Source organism: Triticum dicoccoides, chromosome 4B, assembly GCF_002162155.2.
Source record: "Triticum dicoccoides isolate Atlit2015 ecotype Zavitan chromosome 4B, WEW_v2.0, whole genome shotgun sequence".
NCBI lineage: Eukaryota > Viridiplantae > Streptophyta > Magnoliopsida > Poales > Poaceae > Triticum > Triticum dicoccoides.
In genome coordinates this window covers 464,348,366-464,370,581 of record NC_041387.1, presented here as the reverse complement: position 1 = coordinate 464,370,581, position 22,216 = coordinate 464,348,366, and the positions used below count along the sequence as shown (strand labels likewise).

Here is a 22,216-nt window from a genome sequence, read left to right as displayed (position 1 = left end):
GAGGAGGGTTTCCCCTCTGTTCCATGGCCTCCATGGCAGCGGAGGGGTGGGAGCCCCTCCTAGATTGGATCTCTCTCTCTTTTCCGTGTTCCTGTTTTCTGGCCTTTCACCATTTCTTAAATTCCCGAAGATCCGTAACTTTGATTGGCTGAAATTTTAACACGATTTTTATCCGGATATTATCTTTCTTGCGGCGAAATAAGGGCACCAACTGCCTTAAAGGGGACCCACAAGCCCTCTAGGCGCGCCCAGGGTAGGGGCGCGCCCCTCAAGTTTGTGGCCCCTCGGGCATTGCCTCGTGTTGATTCTTTTTCTCAAAAATCACAAATATTCCAAAATAAACCTCCGTAAATTTTTATGCGTTTGGACTTCGTTTGGTATGGATATTCTGCGAAACAAAAAATATGCAACAAACAGGAACTGGCACTGGGCACTGGATCAATATGTTAGTCCTAAAAAATAATATAAAATGTTTCCAAAAGTATATGAAAGTTGTAGAATATTGGTATGAAACAATAAAAAATTATAGATATGACGGAGGCGTATCAGCTCTCCCCCGGTGGAAGGCCGCCGGAAGCAGAAAAGATCTGATCCAAGATCAGTCTCTAGCCGGCGCCGCCCGTGCCTGGCATGCCAACTGCCGGTGCACAATGCCGTTAGATCCCTCGGTAGGGGTCCGAGCGCAGCTGGAAGTCCTGGATCGGAGATCGCACAAGGGGTTTATCCAGGTTTGGGCCTCCGGAGAGTAATACCCTACGTCCTGCTGGTTTTTGTTATTCATGATGGACGGATACCTCGTGTGAGGGCTTACAATGGTGTATGAGATTGCTACCGAGAGTTTGCCTATCTGATGATTGATGGGAATGAGGTTCCCAGACCTCTCTTTATATAGGCAGTAGATGTCCAGGGTCTACACGGTGAATGTGATCTAGGACGCCGCCGCCCTCTAGGCGGGCACGAAGGTCACCAGCGCCTCCTAGGGCTTCTTCCTTGTTCTGGGCCAAGCAGGCCCCTTGTAGATACTGAGGCCGGACTCCCTTACACGAGCCACCCCCGATACAGGGCCCCGTCAATAACCAATCAAGCAAAAGGAACTAGGATTTGTGATTTATGGTTGTGTGCCCTAGCCACACGCAAGAGGCTTATGGTGGTTGGGATTCCAGGGAAAATGGTGACCGTCAACCTAGCAGAGCAGCTCCACGATGGAGGGCGCTGTCAGCAGCGAGCGAGAGAGGCATGGATAGGGGCCCGAGTCGAGGTGAGAACAATCACGGAGGAAGGAGAAAACCATAGAGGGAGTCGCCCTCGAGATCGTCCTACAAATTGCCTCACCGCCAATCACGGAACCGCCACACCTAGGATGGCCTGGGGGCAACTTTGTTAGTTATTAACCAATACTACTTACATGCCTTGGCGAGCAACATCGCAGCTTTGCTTTCGTGACTGAAGGAATTCACTAACCCAAATTATCCACAGCACGTCAATCGATCGCTAGGAGATATGAGAGAAGTCTGGAATGGATGCTTCGAGATCCTACAAGCCAACATACAAATCCCAAACCACGACGACACTTTCATGGCATGGTGGGAGAGGACACGTGCATCCTTTCGAGGAAAGGTCAAAAGTTGTTTCTACTCTTTCGTCATTGCTACCGTGTGGCACCTATGGAAGCAAAGAAACGCAAGAGTGTTTAGTAGGTACGACCAACTCAGGTCAGACACAAGCTTAGTGCATCTAATTCTCGAAGAGATTAAACTTTGGAAGTCGGCGGGAGTAGGTGTTGAGGGTTTAGCTAGATTTGTGAGAGAGTGGGCTTTTTCCTTTTGTGTGGAGTCGGAGGTCCCGTCTTGACGCCTCGTCGTCTTGCATGGTCTCTTGTAATTAACATTTCTCTCTTCTATAAAAATACGATACGCTTTTGGCGTACTCTCGAAAAGAAAAACAAGAACGAGAAGAGATGACAAAGGAAAAAACATGTACTCCCTCCGTTTTTATTTACTCCGCATATTAGAGTTGACTGAAGTCAAACTTCGTAAAGTTTGACCAAGTCTATAGAAAACAATATAGACATTTATCATAATAAATCTATTCGAGGTGAAAGTACATCCAATAATAAATCTAATGTTGTTGATTTGTTATTGTATATCATAATATTTTTGTTTATAAACTTGATAAAAGTTTGTAAAGTTTGACTTTGACCAAAGCTAATATGCGAACTAAATAAAAACGGAGGGAGTACTACCACTAGTAGTTCAGTTGACACTTGACGCATGACCGAGGACAACAGTAAGAGCAACAAAAGCATGCCAACCACACACACTACATAACTTATCGCGTATGAGTATATGGCGGGGCGAATGGCAGACTCGACGCGACATCATGGTGTACCACGTGGTCGATCGGATCCAGCGACAGAGCGGGGGGCAGCCAATGTGCAGTGCCACTGCCATGCCATGCCATGCAGCCAAAACCTGAGGTCGGCCCCCTGTTCACGATCGCCGGCGGTGATCGAGTGACCGACTAACTGGCACACACCCACCTACCTAACGAAGAAGTTGACGGGACAAGCAAAAGCGGGAAACGGCTATACACACTAGTGCTCCATGCACATGCCACGCACGGCTAGCTGCCGTACATGATGACGAAGCACGGGAGCACGGCCCGGGGGTTGAACACCAGCAGCTCGGCGTCGTCCTCTCCCCCTCGTCCGCCGCCGCCCGGCGGCACGGGCACCATGGAGTCGTAGGCCACCTTGTCGCCGTCGCCGTCGCCGCCGCGAACGACGCGTCCCGCCACGACGCGGCATACCAGCATGGCGCGGCGCACCTGCAGGAACGCGAACTCGCGCTCCACCTCGTCGGGCAGCGACGCGTGCGCGGCCCACCCGGAGGAGTAGGTGGCGATGCCGTCCACGTCCGCCTGCTTCCCCGCAAACCCGTGGCGGAGGATGGTGCAGGTGCAGCAGTAGGGGCTCCCGCACACGCCGGCGCCCAGGGAGCAGAGCATGGTGGCGCAGTGGAACCGCAGCCGCTCGTTGCCGTCCGCGATGCACCGCTCCTCCACCACCGCGCCGCTGGCGCCCGCGCAGCGGCGGGCGGCGCGGGAGCGGACGAGGTCCCGGTACTCCTCGAAGCGGGAGAGCGCGCGCGGGTTGTGGTGGATCCTGAGGATGCGACTGACAGCCGGGGGATCGCCGGCACCTGGCGGGGACAGCCCCCACCCGGCGAGGAAGATCATGCGGATGATGTTCATGCTGGAGTCGAGGTGGGTGAGCTCCGAGAGGGAGTGCTTCATCGCCTGGTGGAGCTCCAGCTGCTGCGGCTTGCTCAGCACCTCACCGCACACCTTGCAAGGGAACAGGTCCCCGCGGGCGGCGAACGACCTGGACAGCTGCCTGGTCGCCAGCGGCGAGCACGGCACGAGCGGAGTGACGCTGAGGGACTGCGGCGACATCGGGGACAGGAACGGCGACGCGCACGGCGAGGACGGCGTGGAGAGCACCACGGACGCCTGACGCTGCGTCACGGACTGAGCAAGCGGCGACGACAAGGTGGTCGTGACGGCCTCATCCTGCTCCTCTCCGCCTGGAACAGAATTCTTACGCCCGGCGGAGGAGAAGATGCGGTGTATGTAGCACCGGAGACTGGTGGCGAGAGACGAGACGTGCCTGGCCCTGCGCCTGGCGCCGGCCCTCTCTTCAACACCAGTAGAGGACGACACTGCCGGGGAGAAGGCGAGCGGCGATATCTTCCTCCTCTTGCTGCTGCTGCTGCTGCTGGCAGCGCCGGCGTCGTCTTCCTCGTGCTGCTGCGAGGCAGAGCCCGGCGAGAAGCAGCAGCCGGCGTGGCCAATGTGGAGGAACATGACAAAGAAAAGCGACAGGAAGCCGCGCAGCAGGGCTCTGCACCTAGCACCGCCCGCCATTTCCGATCGCCGGCAGCTAAGGCTCCGATCAGATCATGATCACGCAACGCAACGAGAAGGCTCGGGCTCGAGGATGGAGGGCAGGAAGGTGAGGACAGGGGTGGAAAGGGGAGGGAAAAGTGCGGGTGCTTAAAAGAGGAGAAGGGAACGTGAGCTCTGTGCATGTGTGTGTGTGGCTGTGTTGGCAAAGGACGGGAGGAAGGAGAAAGGCGATCGATCCGGGGACAGCAACAGGGTGTCCGGGCGGGTACGCGCACGAATCGGTTGATTACTGGAGTAGTACCTAGGATGCAGATGCACCGCAGCTAAGCTAAGCTGCGCAATTATGCATCACGCAAAGCGGTACAGTGTTGCACTGAGCTGGTACTAGTGATGGTGCTTGCCCGCTGTACTCTTCCCAGCATAGCAGCCAGGGCCATGCGTCGTTACAGCGGAGAGATGGGAGATAGGGACGCAGGAATCGCAGGGACAAGGATGGCCGAAGCGGACGTGCTACCGATCGAAGATCAGCTCGAGTCCGATCAGATCAGATCAGATCAGATCGGGGTCGTCGGTACACTGGACTTCTGTGTAGTGTAGGTTCGGGGGGTGCTATCATTGATCATCGGCCTGATCTGGGCGCCTGTCCCGGTGTCTCCTCCTCTCTCTCCATCTCCATTATGCATGATCGCGTCTCCTCTCGTCCCGTCTCGCTCCACTGTTAGTATTATTGCTCGTCTACAGTAGCTGAGGTTAGAAAAATAATACCCAACGGCAACGGCTCGTCGTCAGCAACGAGCGCGGCGGTCCTGCACCTGCCGACTGCCGTGCTGCAGCTAAACCCCAAAGAAAGCATACGGGGCAACGGACGGTACAGAGACAGGGTACAGAGGACGGGACAAGATACGCCCTGTTCCTCCTGCCTCGCTCCGGAACAAACGGCAAAACGTGCAGCGCCAGAGCCCGGCCGTGCGGTGCGGTGCGGTGCAGATCCCTCTGCTCCGCCGCGGCTCCATGTCCCCTTCATCGCCGAACGAAGCTCTGCACGAACGACACAACGAGCTGGATTTTAGGCCGGGGAGATAAGATGGGCGTTACTGCCAGTCACCACGCTCCTCGTGGCATAATGGCGGCTCCATGTGTGTGTTCCTGATGCCTCAAACGCGGCCAAAACAGATGGGAGGCCACGTCCAGGGTTGCATATTCATCTGCTTCCAGGTTCAGTGCACTCGAGTGAATGGAATCCGAGACGTTGCAAAGCAACGCGAACACCTCAAACCTGCGTCTAACACAAGAAACGAATGATGCTGGGCACAAAGACAGACGGTCAGTCAGACAGACCGGGGCTCTTGAGATTCGGCGCCATCACGGTGTCCTGGTGGTGGGGCTACGTAACGTAGTGCCGTTAACGTATTCCTGGTACTACTAAATGGGATTTGTTGTGTTAAACAAAAGGAAAGAACACTTCAGCACATGCATGCAACAGTCCAAGGAGACCACTCGAGTGTGGTTCCAGGACCGAATCGACACAAAAGTTAGCAGGCAAACCAAAGAATCCAAGAATCTTGTTTATCATCTTACACTTCACAGGAACTTACTAAATGAACAATTGTTCAAATCCAGCTCCAAGCTAGCATCCACCAAGATGATAAAGATCAAAGTACATGACGGAATTAAGTACACTCAACAGGCGGGCCCACGACAATGCATATGCAATACTCCCTCCGTTCCTAAATATAAGTCTTTGGAGAAATTTCACCATGAACCACATATAGAGCAAAATGAGTGAATCCACACACAAAATGCATCTATATACATCCGTATGTGGTCCATAGTGAAATATGTACAAAGACTTATATTTAGGAACGGAGGGAGTACTCCCTCGGTTCCTAAATATAAGTCTTTGTAGAGATTCCACTAGATGGACTACATACCAAGCAAAGTAAATGAATCTACACTTAAAATACATCTATATACATCCGTATGTGGTTCATAGTAGAATCTCTATAAAGACTTGTATTTAGGAACAGAGGGAGTATTATGCATGCATGCCATCAGGTAATTTATGATTCGGTGATATGTTACACCGACCACACAAACTTAGTTGATAATTCAGAACACTACATTTAAACTCCTTTTAACTGCTAAGGTCGTTCGTCGAAACTCAGAAGAGTTTCCAGGTAATATAATGGGGTATGTGCACCAGGCAAGTACACAAAATTGGGAGTTGAACAACAAGGTCCAGCACTGAAGCAAACATTAGCATACCCTGCCTAGCTTTTGATGTGGATAAAAACCAAAAATGACATGACGACCATTCAGTATTTGCCAAGACAATCATATGCTAAGCTACCATGTGCATGCAAGCTTGCGGCTATCAATTTATTTGTATCATTCTAAGCGCTATGATAAATTTTCTTGACACAGCCACTCTGCCAACTAAACTGTGCCGATGTTCCAAAAGAAATGTACTTACTGTACACATATGCTGTTGCAAGTACTGTTTGGGTGCCAAGTTTAAAATATTAAATACAGCATTAAATATGAACGAAAGCTGCCTTGTGGGTTCAGTGTACTTCAGTTGTGATGTTACACAATGACCAGCCCCAGTTTCAACAATTCATTTGTACCATACAACATTCCAAAAATAAGCATACTGACAAAAACCATAAATTATTGTCCATACTTGAATTTCAACAAGTCAACATGAAATCAAAAGATTATGTAGATGATCGAGCAAACAGAAGATTGTGAGTTAGCAGTCGAATTTGCACTACTAAAGAGCCTACTCTGGCAACAAAAGCAAAGGTCACAGCTCACACTATTAAGTTGGATGAAGCTGAGTTTTTGATTTAAGAAGGAAGGGAAGACATTATTATGATCCTTAGTTGATGTTTTCCTTTCACAATAATTAGTACTGGTAGGGTAAGCCCTGAAGAAGGTGCATTCTTAAATGACATTATCCTAGACCAGAGGCATGAAAAAGATCCCAGAGTTTGAAACCAGCTTGTGACAAATATACCAACAGCAAATGTTTACTTAGTAGTACATTTTTGTTCCAATGAATATCCCCAGTTTCCACATCGCTGTATTTCCAAATGATCTTTAATGTGCCTATTCTGTAACTAACTTCTAAGAGTGCCGTGAAAAAAACTCCCTAATGCTGCAATTGGCTACATAGAAAACATAAAAGATAACAGTTCAATGGGAGTTCTATGGGAAATTTGTTTGCCAGCAACGTTGTTGATTTTGATTGCCTAACTAAGAGATCTCCCTAACTAATAACCATGATTCTCACCAACCAGATACAGGAGGGCATGTGCTACATATAGATCGTTTGACTATATATAAGGTGGACCATAATTGGTTACAATTTGCACCATTAGCCTTCATCGCATATTCGCATCCCAAGCTTAGTTTTGTAGGTTTGCACTGGAAAAGTAAATCACTTCTTTCATAATATGACCAGTGAAATGGACGTGCTACCGATCGAAGATCAGCTCGAGTCCGATCAGATCAGGTCGGGGTCGTCAGATCAGATCACCATTTCCAAGTTTATCTATGAAATGAGATTTACTAGTATCCAAAACATCAAAATTATATTATGTACTAGATTTATCATAAAATATACTTTTACAATTTATAATTTTTTATGTGAAGTAACACATTTTCATAGATATTGATGGTCAAAGTACAAAGTACCATCTCGAAGCAGTGTCAATGTCCTAAAAACTTACATTTTGGATAGGAGGAAGTATATTGGAAGAGCAAATCAGTAATATTTGAAATCTGATATCAAGTTTCTGAGTTATGAACTTATAAGTTTTGCACAATGTATAATGTTGTAAGTCACTATCTACGAACTCTATAAGAGAGAGAGATGAAGAGATAATCTTGCTATCAGCAGTATGAAGTCCTTCTACCGTTTAAAGATATATAAGTTGTTCTCAACTGATGATGCCCTGGCAGGATAATCACAGAGTGAGCTGAATGACAACATTGCACTATATTTAGGCTGCTAGGGACTTATTGGATAATGATATTGTAAAAAAACTAAACTCTTAGTGCTAAGGCTAAGGGATTAGAAAAATATGTTTATGCCAGAGAAGGTTACTTCAGTCTAAGACATTTTGCTCACATTGAATACATCTGTAGAGGCAAGAATGTAATGTTACCACATCAAATTTTGGAAGAATGGAACACAAGAAGAGCCATATTTTCAGAACTGAATTTATGTCTGAACTGAAAAAAGAGAGCATGAACGTCATCCTGTATACAAGGGGGAAACTGCTATGCCAGAGAGATAGCACCGGCTAGGCGGGAACTCTCCCACACTTCCACAACTGGCATGTCTTCTCTGGTCACAAATAAGCGGTCTCCGCCGCCTTCCATCATCTCTATCATTCCACGCTTAGAATCCTCTTCCGTATCCACATAGCTGCTTCTGAAACTATTTTCATTAATTCCTTTTCTGTCAAGTGTCTCCTTTGCTCCCCGTTGCTCCGGCAAGTTGCATGTGTCATCTCGTTGTTCTTCCAGTCTGGACCAAACCTCCAATCCATCCTTCCGGCTGACAAACACCTGGGACTTATAGCAATGCAGAACACTGCCATGACCCCCTCCACTCCCCTTTGGTCCTGATGACATGTACACCCAAGGGTCGTTATCGAGCCGCCTCAGGTCTGCAGCTCCAATATCTCCTGATTTTGAGCACACCTTGTAGAGCATCAGCTGCTTCACGTCCACGTCTGCATCTGAAAATGGATCTCCAAACCTGCTGCTTCTTCCGGATCCCCCTGGCTCGCTTGTCTCCCAGACCACATTCCCAGATCGAATGTCCCACAGCCTCATGTATCCAGAATAGCCAAATGCGCCCGAGCTCACAGATGAAGCAAACACCAGCCCAAGCTCCTGCAGGTGCACTAGTCGATCCGGCGAAGATGACTTAGCCGCACTCCCACTTTGCCGGCCAATCTCCTGTATGGGCTTCAGAGTTACAGGGTCAATCGCCAGGATGCAGTTCTCCCGGTGTGGGCACTCGAATGTAGCGAGGATCGGTGAATTTGTGTCAGTGGCGTCAGCAGGAGGACGGGCGGCGATGGCGATGACCTTTGCTTTGAGGACGCGTAGGTCGGTCGGGTCTGACCATTCAACGGAGGCGACGTGCCAGCCTTCGAGGAGGTCGTACACATGGAGCCCGGGGGAGGAGCTGGACCCGACAACGGCGAGGCTGGAGGGCAGCAGCCTGATGGAGGTGGCGCGGTGGAGGTGGGTACGGAAGGTGGTGAGACGGTCCAGCGCCGGGGAGTAGTAGGTGAGCTGGCCGGCGCCGTGGGCAAGGCAGAGGGAGCCGTCGTGGTGCGCGGCGAGGGCGGTGGGGAAGGGCTCGGAGGCGGGGGACAGGGTGGATGCGAGGGACGCGGAGAAGCCGAGGAGGGGCGGAGGGGAGAGCGCGGCGAGGAGCTGGGCGTGGAGGCCGTAGAAGAGGGCCTCGTCGAGGAGGACCCGGGCGGGGAAGGCCGGCGGGGAGGAGGGCGCGCGGATGGCGGAGAGGATCGCGGAGAGGAGCGCGGGGTCGCGGTCCACGAAAGTTGGGGTTGGGGAGGGATCGAGGGACAGGGAGAGGGAGAGGGAGCTTGCCTCCAGGGCGAAGAGTTTGCCCCCCACGTTTAGCTGCTTCGCCGTACCGCTCTTGCCTCCTCCGCCTGGTCGGCCGGCGCCGGCGGCGCTGGTCTCCATCGATGCTGGCGCTCACCGCTCTCTCTTCTTTCTGGATGCACTCTCGTCTGTCTCGTGGAAACCCACCTCTCTTGCTCGGGCTGTTGTGCTGCCCGACGAGTAGACGACTTTTCCATTCTGGTACTCGATAAGAAGTTTTTTTTTAAAACACAGTAAAAACAAAGATGATACACACGTGCGTAATACTTACTTTCTATCTCTACAAACATCTTTAAGAACTGAGCTAGTGGATTTTAAGATTGACGAAGTTCTCACAGACGTCTCACATTAACGGAAAACATCATATCATTAAAAAATTAGCATCTAAGAACGTAAAATGAATCCAGAAAATACGAGCATCCATGCTAAGTTTAGAACTTAAGGTTGGTTCCACTACAAGGACATAACCATCTAAGGTATGCTTAGTAAAGGAATCTCTCATGATACGAAAGTAACTTTTCTGAGGAGACTCATAGGCATACATCTCTATTTTATCATCACAATAATAAAAATAATTGCATTCAACCACACACAATTCAACATCATTTCAAATCCACAACTTTGAAATTCACATTTGAATATAGCAATCAAAATGTGTCAAACTTAAACATGAAGAAGTTTAGCCACCATAGAGCTCCCATAAATGCTCAACGAGGCCTTCACAAAGTTGTTCAAGCTCCACGCGTCTTCAATTTTTTCATGCACTCGGAGAAAACTATGAAATCATTGTTCATTCTTTTGAGGTTTGATAAGCTAATGTATTCTTCCCTTATTCTCATGGTGGGTGTCCTCTAAGATAAGTGTCGGCTATGCACATCCCTCCTTGGATTTCCATGGGTAGATATATTTTCACTCAAACACATCGAGCATGATTGGTTTGCTATCAATATTTGGCTAGCCAAATGTTGGCACTGCCAAATATTGCCAATATCAAAAATTGTCAAATATTGGTAACTTATGTGAGATGGGTATGACAACTTTGTAATCAACCAATTAGTAGCCAATATGGAATATGGAATGCCAATTTTTGACACCAAATCATCCGCTTATATCATTCATGAGCACTCGTGAGCGTCTTTGTGATAAACAACACCATCAACCAAGGTACATCTTGCATACCGAAAATTTGCTAGGACAGTGCATCCTCTTATGGAACCACTCGATGGTACATACAAATAGTGTCCATCCACGAACATTTGTATTCAAGTGATGACACAGGCATTTCTACGGCTCCTTTTGGAGCATCTATCCCAGCGTCGTCCCAAGTTGGTGGTCTTTGTGACCACCACTCCTTTGTATATGTCATCGTCACATGTTATAAACACCTTCAAGAACTTTCCTACAAAGACGTAGATTGGCCCTAGAGCTCACGAGGACTTTAGGCAAGCAAGATTGTTGACAAGGAAGTTGTCCTTTCTTGGAATGTACTTGACCTCAAGTCTGATGAGTTTCTCCAGCTTTCACACCTTAGCAAGATAAGCTGACATGGTCTTGTCCAATGTTTGATACTCCTTGCTAACTTGCTTCACTACGAGCCAAGTCCCAGCAATCTGCTCGTTAAGTGCAGACACCAGGTGCAAAAGCTAAACGAAGACATGTCAAATCCATATATTTGGTCGCGTTGTTAGTCACCAAAAAGTGAATCTACAAAACATATGGCAGTTGTTTCCATGTTGGTGAAGTAATCACTAGTCCAACGAACATGAGCATATAAGGACATGAGTGTATGGCTTCACCAAATCATTAGCCACATCCAATAGAGAATAGACTAAACAATTGTACAAAGCCCCACCATATATATCAGGACAATGAATAGCCAATTGAAGGAGGTAAAATGAAGAGCAACCTCAATAAACACACTCAATAAACACATCGACCACAAGTTCTTATATGTACATGAAAGAAAAGAAAAAGACAAACGAGGTAAAAGATCTACTTTGAGTGAGTTTCTTGAAAACACAAGGTTTCTAATGATGTGGTCCCTGCAACACAACATGCATATGATATACTCCCTCCGTTCCTAAATATTTGTTTTTTAGAGATTTTAAATGGACTACCACATACGGATGTATATAGACATAGTTTAGAGTGTAGATTCACTCATTTTGCTCCGTATGTAGTCACTTGTTGAAATCTCTAGAAAGACAAATATTTAGGAACAGAGGGAGTATATACATATATTTTCCAACAAAAAGTATTGAGAAATTGTGGTGTGCCCAACCTCCTTAGATACAAGGCAAGTCAAGCTTCCACTTAATATTATTTGGGGGCACTTATGCTCCTTTGACACCATAGGTCACATATAACTGTGTGACTAATCATTGTACCTTAAGGCCTTGTTTGCCCATAATGGGAGATGTTCCCAAGGAAGGGTTGCCCTGGGTGGAATATTCATAGCAAAAGCGAAACCCCGAGGAAAATCTGCCTCACCATTTGGGAGGAGCGGGTGATAATAACTTCTTCTCTGATGAACTGTACATACTTTTTCTAAGGTGAACTGCTCTTACAATCTTGCTGCCGGCCGGTGCAACTACCATTTGCCAGAGAGATGGATGAGAGTTGGGACTCTGTAGAGGAGGAAGATCGAGTGCAAAACACCAAGCATCAGTTCCACCATATATGCATCTTATATTCTTGTTGGCATCCAGCCCAAGGTCAAACAACAAGTCTACAACAAATCAAAGGAGCACATTATGCAAACCCTCCCATATACTCTAGTGTTAAATCAGTTAGCTTTCTTTTTCTAAGTCTAAGTTGGACACAAAGAAACTTTTCCATCACAACTAATAGAAAATTCTTTCAAAAACTTCTTTCTTTAAAAATCTAATGGGAAAAGAGTGTCCATAGCATACTAATATTTTCTAACTTCAATTTGAACTGACAAACAAACTGCTAGGTGTAACTGTTTTCATAACTTCAGTATAAACAGACAATAACAAACTAGCCCTTGAAGCATATTCATGTCAGCATTTTTTCCATACAACATTTGCGGTGTTAGTTTTGCAATTCATTTCTTTTAATAATAATTCTTTTAAAGACTTTGCAAGCTAGTACAGACTTACTGTGTTTCAGTTTAGATCCACCTATTAGCTTAATATATTTAACAAAAATAATATGACAGAATGAATACAGAACATTACTTTACATACTTTACATAACAATGTGCAAGAAACCGAAAGGACCTAGCTAGAGCAGAAGGTCGCGAACTCTGACTGGCCTTTTAACTGCATTTGTGTAGCCCTGCAAAAAACAACAGGCATAATAATGTCAATGCTAGAACAAGAAGCATCTAGAGTCCCATGGTCATTTGGGTCAAAAGAACTACAGGGTGAAGGCATAAAGGTTGTCGAGAAATTTATCAGAAAAACAAAATCACACTGGAACAGTTCGTAGACAAGGAATTTCCAGCGGTCATACCACTCTCAAGCACCATGTGACCGACTAGCCATACCAACAGTTCTTAGTTCCATAATTCGATATGCAAAATGGAACAAGTACTCTTAGCTACATTGCGTTCTACGTAGCTTTTATGCCAACATAAAACGTAATGTGGTACTCCCTCTGTACACAAATGTAGGACTTTTTGCAGTTTAAATTAAACTAACCGTCTTACATTTGTGTACAGAGGGAATACTTCTAAAGAAAAGGACAACGTGCCAGTTTACAATATTACTGTTTGTGTAGCTTTCTGCTTAATTAGTTCTAGGGGCATGAGGGCTTGCAGTACAGCTATGCTAATGTACTGTTGATGTTAAGAAGAAGGCGATATCTTATGACTCTACAAAATTGCCACTGTTTTCCTGCTTGTGATAATGAGCGCAAAAGGATGATTGTACATTGATCCAAGTTTAGATCACTGCAGAAATCATGGTACCATAATGAAAACACACAAACCTCATTATATTTGAAGATAAGCGGGCGCAAATCCCTCTGAACTGTTGCTCCTTGCTGCCCAGCATCAATATGAGTCTTTGCACCCCCTGGTCTTTCTTTCCTAAAGCTGTTTTTGTCAAGGAAAAGAGGTAGCTTCATAATCAATGCCTTGAATATGCAGTCACGTTTGAAAATAATGATAACTGATGTGTTACCTTTGAAAGAAATCAGTTGGGCGACTTGAGGGTCTCTTTGCATGTGCAAGACCTTTACCACTCAAACTAGAGGCTGAGTTTAGCTGCGTTGGAAGTGTAGATGATTTGCCCTTAGAGCTACCCTGAGAAGTATCACATGCAGTACCAGTCGCTGTTTTCTGGCATGTAGTTGTTGGAACTTCACTCCTAACTCCTTCATTAATTTGGTTCAACAATTTTCCTGCACTATCTTTGATGATTTTTTGCTTCTCTACCTGCAGAAAACATGTGTTAACAATAACAATAGAATAGTCTCTTTTGTGTGCCCAGTGTGGCATTTCCAAACATGAAAGGCCCCTGATAACAGAAATTATAGAGAATACATATTGGATTGTAAAAAAATGGAACTGCCAACTAAAGTAAAAAAGTAAAACAATTTGAACCCTAAAATATGGTGTCTAGTCCAATTAGAACCCTGAACTATCAAACTGTTCAATAAACCCTTTTTACAAGAAAACACAAAAGCCCTGCATCTCGATGCATTGATAGAAGAAAGATATGTACAAGCCCTAAGAAGAACCACACCCCAAATTTACAACGCTGCACTCCTAAGTGATAGGCAAAACTGTTCAAATTAAACCCTATACATTGTAAAACCATTCAACTTGAATCTTAGCCAGTTTTCGTTAGTGGCTTTGCATTTTGGGGATTGCAGATAATGTGAAAAAACAAAAAGATGTACGGAATGCCAGGAATTTATAGCCTGCAAATTTTCATCATAAAATATGACTACCTGTAATGTGCAAAAATGTTGAGATAAATAGATTTTGTATGTAAGGCACTATTTTGTTTTAAATAGATTTCTGCATGCACATCAATTTCCAATTATTTCAGAAACTTTGTGAAGCTACTAGAAATAACCGGGTTGAGGTTTGGAAAGTGGCTTTATCTTCCAAGGTTCTCAAAAACCTAAAACAATTCACAGGTGTGGTGTGCGCTATTAAGTAAGAACCAGAAAAAACCATCAAATTTGATCACATGTGTTGCATTAGAAATGAAAACAAAAGATAAATAAACTCTTATCAATTTTGCACAGGATACAAACTGTCATACTTATGAATTTCGCAGGGTTATCATTTCATAGCATTTCCTACAAACATGGATTTTTTTTCATATTTTCTGAAAGCCCTGAAATACAAAAGCACTTTTCAAAACCAGTCTAGGGATCATATTAATTACTTTAGAAAGTTCAGGACTTAATACAAACTGTTCGAGAGTTTAAGGTTCAGGTAAAACCAAGCACAATTGTTCAGGGTTCAAAATGGAGTTTTTCCTAAACTAGATAATTTATACTAGAAGCTCAGCCCCCCAAAAGAAAGCAAGTAATGGATCTAGATACAAACAAAAAACCTGCTGGCATTTGGAAGTCCTCAATACTCCCTCCGTTTTTATTTACTCGCATATTAGAGTTGACTGAAGTCAAACTTACTAAAATTTGACCAAGTTTACAGAAAAGAATATAAATATTTACCATAACAAATCTATATGAAGTGGAAGTACATTCAACAATAAATCTACTGGTATTGATTTGTTATTGTATATGTTAATATTTTTGTCTATAAACTTTGTCAAAATTTATAAAGCTTGACTTTGACCAAACCTAATACGCGTAGTAAATAAAAACGGAGGAATACACATTTCTCTGCAGATAACTTCCTAACCCGAAGTCGTATGGTCACAGCCAGTTTTTCAAATAATGTAATCAAAATATGCTCTGGTCAGTTCATGCATACAGGTTCAAGATAGTTTTCCAGGAAAATATGGAAACGAATGATGAGCTGGAAAAGATTTCATAGAAATAAAAAGGTCAATATTTGGTTTCTCATATCAAAGAAGTTGCAGTCAGTGAAGGAATTGTTAAGGTGGCAAGCACTAAGCAAGAAATATAGAACTTAAGGGTTTCAAACATAGAAGTTGGAACTACTGCTCACCTCGTGCACCAAGACCTGTTTCATGGCCAAAGAGAGACCAATGTGCTCGGATTGATAATCCTGACATCAACATCTTTGTCAGGTACAGTGAGAAAAGAGAGAACTGTGAAAAAAAAGAATAAAAAAGTTGGGAAGAACCTTAAAGCTTATGATATCATTGATTGGAGGATCAAAAGAAAGTGAAGGAATATCCATAGGCACAATAGATCCATTTGCCCTTTCTTGAGGTTCAAACTTTGTGTTTTTGTATGTAACCGAGTAAGCAACCATAGTATCAACTAGCTGCACAAGTTCATTTTTTTCCCTCTCTGACATCAAATTCAGTGCCACCTGATCATGCCATGTATAGTTAGAAATCTAACAGGGATGGAAATATACAAAGAAAATAAATATAAAAATTTGCAATACGATGTAAGATCCCCGTGTTCAAAACTAGTGAACTTGGATTAGCATAGGGTCCTATCAGGAACTTAGACTCCTTACTTGGTTGCTAAATTGTTGTAGGTAGACTGGCAGATGCATTAATTCCATCTTATTGTGGGTGCATCACTAGACTATAGAATGTTCTGGGGTAGGGGCATGGTGCAGATAGCTATTTTTTCTTAGAAACCAAGGTGCATCTGAGCAGATAAATTACTGCATGCCAATGCCAATAGGGAAGTTCGAAAACGAGCATTGGAACACAACACTAAGGTGATTGAGAACTTACAGGTCTCAGATTCAACGGCGAAAGAATATGTAAAAAGGGGGAAGCAATGTCTCCAACAAAAGATTCCACTGACAGGTGCCTTGAAATGAGCGGTGGCATTCGGTTTTGCCAGGTCTTCAATGTGTCCTTCTTTTCCAAAAGCATTGTTCGGCACCTAAAACATATCCACATTAACCCGCTGATGGATAGCTATTAGCTATAAATGTGTTAAAAACTAAAAACCTTTGCAGGGCTTTCGGCCACTCAATATTTGGCTTCTCAACTTGAGCAACGATACGGCTTATAGTGATGGCAATAGGAGGTTGATATGCTGAAATAAAATGGTAAACTCTTTAAGTTAGTCCAACATTTATTAAAAATAGGTAATAAACAGCCAGATACTACCTTGGAGTGACATATGCTGAGTTCGGTAAACATATTGCGTCAAATAATCAGAAACTCCAAGTACATCAAGGCATTTCACCTGCAAGGTGGTTTGGTCTACAGTATGTACAATATATTTACAGAGCAAGAAATTGATGAACTCTCCCAAGGAGGTGCAGTGGTGAGTGTACAAGGTCCACACACCAGGCTCTGGCCCTTGGCTCTACTTTAATTTGAACTGTGGGTGCATGATAAATACGAATTTGTGATTAGTAAGAGTTTATACCGTCTTGTGCAGCATTGGGTCATGGTAAGAGAGTTTTAAGAAGTTCTCATGAATCCCATCCATAGTAACATCATAATCACCACTGCAAATAGAACATGACATGATAAGAAAGTGAACCAAGCCCATATAGAAGAAGTGTGCAATGTACAAAACAAATTTTACCGGTTAGATATGAGTGAGAACAGAGAGCCAATGTCCTTGTCTCCGCTCACATTACAATCTGCCATTTCCGCCCGCTTGAGTTTTTTCTTTTGAAGAACCTGAGAAGCAAACTTGTTATCATTAAATGGTACAATGAGCAAATGTATTGTTATTTTTTACAGCAATGCATGATATGGGTTGCCTTCTGAACTTATGCTTGGCACACAATTTCAGTACCAATATTGAAAGTTTGGGATTATACATTCATTGCTTGAACAATGAAGGCATCCGCAGAAAATAAAATAATTGCAGTAAGAAAACATCAGACCTGTTTCCAAACATCAAGGATGCTTTTGGACATGTCCTTCCTTCCAATGACTTGTGAATCAAACCCTGACTGCTCAATGACACAGAGCAATGAGAATTGAACTCTATATCAGTTAAATAGTAGCATCAGCCAGCAGGTGGCCATCTCAATTAGCTTACTTACAATGTTTAGTGCCTCTCTTTTCTTGTTCAGAAATTGAAGAGTGTTCAGGCATGATCGGATGTCACATTCTGCATGGAGGCTTTGCTCACTTAGTACAGTCTATGAGGCCAACCAGTCATCTCATGTATAAAACAAATTTATGCATGTACTAGCAATTCTCCTTCATCCATCTCTGTATAAATAAGTGCATAATACAAGCAAAAGTAGCACTACATATGGCAAAATAATAGGTTTCAGGTCCAAGACTAAAAGTTAAATTAAGACAACGCTTTGCAAAGAGTGAATTCGAATAAACTACGGTGAAGATCCTGAGTGCTGAAAAGCATAAAAACAGGTTCCCCAAAGTATGCCAGCATATAAAGATATTTTAGTTAAACGCATCACAAATATAGATATATATATATCAAGTTAATTTCACAAATATAGGATATAGTTATCCAATTAATTTGAACAGACAAGCTAGGAGGATGAAAGTAAACAAAGCTACTATGGCAGTTGTATAATATGTTTCAGCAGATGCTGAGTTTTGTTACACAACTAAAGTAGTTAATGAGACATGTAGGTGCTCGGTTGGTCAAAAATCTAGTCAATTTAGCTAAATAAATATCTGTAGGAGTAAACAATTATTGGTTCGTTTAAACATAAGAAGAAGACTAGAATTCCAGAAGTACAAGTATTATCACTCAAGGAGATATTGCATGTCCATTGATAGACTAGAGTATCTTGGTTCTGCTATTGTTACAAAATGGGAATAGCATTATGCACCAATATTAAGCATAGTTATGGCTTGCGTGGAGCAAAAGAAACTGTACCAGTATAATCCGCTAATGCAGAAAGAGCAATTGAACTTGTCTTGAATCCTTCCTTCTTGCATATGTACTTGAGCCTAAACAAGCAAAACTTATTTATGAGCAAAATGTACCATACTAAAATAGAATGTGTTGAATGTTATTCGGTAAGTGCCTTTACATTACCTGTTCACCACACGACTAATCGTTGGCTGCACAAAAATATGAACCCTGTAAAATTAAACCAATCCTTATAAGAAAGTTTAAACAATTTTAGGACTGCACGGAACTATAAAAAAATACGAGGAAGGAAACATTACTTGGCTACTTGGCGTAGTTTTCTCAAGGCTGGAGCATACAGGTCATTGCATATACAAATTACCTACAAATAATATCATATGAATGAATACAATGTGAAGGCATTAAAATGAAGGTGGCAGCACAGCATCATTGCTTACAGGCCTCAGTAGTTTTGCTGTTCTATGACTTTTCCTTGAGGAAGCCTTTTGGACTTGAGTTTCTTCAGCTCCATTGCTTCTGTCAGAATTGTTGTTCTTATCAGCATTGATCTGCACCGAAAAGAGTTAATCATCCATTATCACAGAAATACGTTCATATGCACTATGTTGCGGAGAATAGCCTATCTCGGCTCTCAACTACACAGCAATGCAAAATATTATTCAATTAACAAAAGTAAGAATATAAGAAAACTGTTGAAATATATTGAGCAGACGATTCAATATGGTATCATAGCTAACAGATCTCAAGCTCATGACCAGGCGAACGCACTATTATTAAAAGAAAATAGCCAACTTACCATCTTTAGAATAACCTCCACTGCCCCTTTTCCATCACCAAGCGCTCCATCAATTTCATCAATTACCTACACATGCTAGCAGACCTTAACAGAATGTGGGGAAAGTGATTTAACAGTCTGGTAGCATAAGTTAACTCACCAGACACTTAGGTTTGGAATCTGACATGATAGAGTTCATCTGAACTACATCAAGAATTTTTGGTTCAATGGATGAAGCAGAACGATCATCACTGGCATTTATCTGCATGTATGTAATACTTAACATAAGCAATGCCCAGAATCTGTATTCATAAGCAGCTGAGTGCCCCCCGCAAAAAAAAATGAGTGCCAGCCCATAGACCGATAGCAAAAGTAGCCACCAACCATAACTAACAAGAGGCGACATTAGAAGGAATTTGGAGGAAATCTTGCTAAACAACATGTCACCATGGGCTTCAAAGGGGCGTAATAGACTAATACTTGCAGTTTTACAGTGTATAGAATATAAAAAACCTATCCAGCGGTATCCAGTTGTGACTAGATGATGCGTAACAAAACTGAAGACAATTCAGAAGGATGCAACAGATATATCAGATCCACTAATCATATAGCCACTAAAAGATGTATGCTCCTATAGGAAGTGCCTAAATATTGCTCATCAAATCAAATCACATAGAAGCTACCACGCAATAAACAAGTAATATTGTTCCTATTCAGACCTCCACAACATGGTAACCACAATGTTTAGCTGCCACGTGAGCAAGTGTTGTCTTCCCAAGGCCAGCTGGACCACATAGTAGCAACACCTGCAACATCAGGAGGTTATTCAAATGCAGCAACTAACCAGCGAATGCTTAGCACAGCTTGCGGTCATCTTCATAAGACACAGAACACTAGTACTAACCCACCTTCTGTTCTGGTGCGTTATCAACGGAAGGCTTTTTGTGAAAGGTGCTTTTCAAATCTTCTGAGTTGCTACCAGGTGTATTTTGGGGCATGCTATCTTGACCCATGACATAGGCTCCCCTGCTCTTGGAAAAGAAACTTCTGCTACTTGAGTTCTTTTGAATGGTACAAGAATGTCTATGTAAGGCGGATAAAGTATCATCACTTGTACCCCGGATATGGGACCCAAACACACAGGAGTCCCATTGTTTTAACCATAGAAGTACCTGGATGAGGAACATCAAGCAAAGCAAAGATTCTTACAGATCAGCTCTACACTGATAAACACATTTCTTAAGGAAATGGGATGGCTATTTACCTCCCTGTTTGTGTGCTCATCACTTAACAGCTCTGTAAAAGAGTGTGGTGCATATTTCTCCACCCAAAGTTGTTCTGTGACTATTGGAGTCAACGGACAACCCTCGACATACTGTGCCTCTGTGCTTTCCATCAAGGCCTTCATACACATTACAGAGATGGATTACTAAGATATGTATTAACTTGCTGCAGCAATCAACACTGCACTGGGATTAATGTATCTTCCTAAGAAACCATTAAATTAAAATAAATACCATAGTGACTAGTGGGCACCTATTCCTATGTTGCCCAACTACCATTTAGTTCACTGCTTGCTTATCATAGCCACTGCTCACTTGACCAGACTATAATGATGCAGGAAAACAATCCGGTTGTGTATCTATTTACATGCTAATGATCTGCACATATATCTCACATGTGTACCTTTGCTAGAGCCTCTTGTTCCGCTTGCATAGTCAACGAATGAAATGATTCTGGGAGAAGCCCTGCAGAAGAGAAAAAAACAGTAAGTAAAACAAGACGAATCTTCATTCTAGGGAGAAATGATTAAGAGCGTGGAATCGAAGTACACTACTTAGTAACTAACCATCGTGGTTGGAAATTGAAGTCCTTCGCCCAGTTCCCTCAATTACTTCGCTAACCAATTTCTCCGTCGCAAGCTTGGCATAAACTCTTTCTCCGTTGGGCGCTGTGACGGGCATAGAGTCCCCCTGGATCTCCGACGCGAACCGCGACACAATCTTCTCGGCGACGGCTTCGGCGGCGGGAGGGGGCGAGTACCGCAGCCAGTCTTCGTCCACCGAATCCACCCGATCGACATTCCTCCTCTTGCTCCTGTCCTCCTCCTGCTCCGGCGGAGGCGGAGGGGGAGGCCGCTTCAGATTGGCGTCCGACACCTCATCTTCGTACAGATTTAGTCGATTCAATCAGCAGTCGAGACAATCGAGGCCTAGATTCGTAGTCTATAGAGATGGAGAGTGATGCGTACCTGCGGGCTTTGCGGGGGGGGTGGCGGTCTCCTGCGGGGGGGCGGGCGGTTTGCACGCGTCGCCGGCGGCCGGGAGGAAGCCCTCAGCGGGGTCGTCGAAGTAGGCGTACTCCTCTTCTTCCGGGAGGAGGCCGTTGCTCTCCATCCACTCGAGCTCCTCCGGATCTGGCATCTCCATGTCGGCCGCCATCTCCGTCGCCGACGCAGCGCAGCGGAGTTCCAAGCGGCGGCGAAAAGCGAATGGCTTCGATAGCGGGAAATGGCGGGGAAATGAGAGTGGGCTAGGGCGTTGCCGCCTTTTTCCGGCGAGCGGGGGTTTTGTGGTGACACCAAGCTGGCCAAACTGGCCGGCCCGACACGGCCCTCACAGGCACGTTTACTAGACGGGCCGTGTCGTTTCGGCCCGTGTGCCTCGCTCCTCGGCCCAGGCAGGACACAGTTAGTAAATGGGCCGGCCCGTCACGTTTAGCATGCTGGGCATGTTCTTTAGGCTGTTGGGCTGTATGTAGTCATATATATCTACTACCCTATAAAAGCACGAAAGAGCGAAGAACCAATTCATTCTATTCGTCAAATCCTACGATCTGATGGTCTACATTCCTCCAACATACTAAACGTCTTTTATACTTTAGTTACCGACCATGCCATTACGGTATTACCACCGTGCCATTACCTTAGGGTGTGTTTGGTTTCTGTGACTGAATGGCATGGGT

The 22,216-nt window shown here is 44.4% G+C and overlaps 3 protein-coding genes across 6 annotated transcripts; all 3 read right to left on the bottom strand.

The window, feature by feature from the left end:
- Window positions 1-2,224: 2,224 nt before the first annotated feature.
- LOC119290900 lies at window positions 2,225-4,263 on the bottom strand. The gene has a single exon (XM_037569573.1). It carries the CDS (start codon window positions 3,922-3,924, stop codon window positions 2,623-2,625), a length of 1,302 nt encoding a protein of 433 aa, XP_037425470.1. The 5' UTR covers window positions 3,925-4,263; the 3' UTR covers window positions 2,225-2,622.
- Window positions 4,264-7,984: 3,721 nt separating this feature from the next.
- On the bottom strand, window positions 7,985-9,698 carry LOC119290899 (protein ENDOPLASMIC RETICULUM-ARRESTED PEN3-like). Its single transcript, XM_037569572.1, has one exon. The coding sequence runs from the start codon at window positions 9,640-9,642 to the stop codon at window positions 8,194-8,196; it is 1,449 nt and encodes a 482-aa protein (XP_037425469.1). The 5' UTR covers window positions 9,643-9,698; the 3' UTR covers window positions 7,985-8,193.
- Window positions 9,699-11,773: 2,075 nt separating this feature from the next.
- Window positions 11,774-21,779, bottom strand: LOC119290897 (chromosome transmission fidelity protein 18 homolog). Of its 4 annotated transcripts, none has more exons than XM_037569569.1 (25): window positions 21,504-21,779; window positions 21,102-21,416; window positions 20,939-21,000; window positions 20,517-20,654; window positions 20,161-20,424; window positions 19,972-20,058; window positions 19,413-19,514; window positions 19,274-19,339; window positions 18,915-19,025; window positions 18,777-18,838; window positions 18,643-18,687; window positions 18,481-18,554; window positions 17,669-17,736; window positions 17,507-17,575; window positions 17,200-17,297; window positions 17,038-17,119; window positions 16,773-16,851; window positions 16,611-16,698; window positions 16,389-16,542; window positions 15,818-16,009; window positions 15,680-15,739; window positions 13,710-13,963; window positions 13,516-13,621; window positions 12,771-12,861; window positions 11,774-12,289 (listed from the first exon to the last, which is right to left on the bottom strand). In XM_037569569.1, the coding sequence occupies exons 1-24, from the start codon at window positions 21,691-21,693 to the stop codon at window positions 12,808-12,810; spliced, it is 2,820 nt and encodes a 939-aa protein (XP_037425466.1). In that variant the 5' UTR covers window positions 21,694-21,779; the 3' UTR covers window positions 11,774-12,289; window positions 12,771-12,807. The 4 variants fall into 4 exon arrangements, with proteins under 4 accessions (XP_037425466.1, XP_037425468.1, XP_037425467.1 ...); XM_037569571.1 differs by having other exon boundaries at window positions 12,804-12,861; XM_037569570.1 differs by having other exon boundaries at window positions 11,777-12,188.
- Window positions 21,780-22,216: the final 437 nt, after the last annotated feature.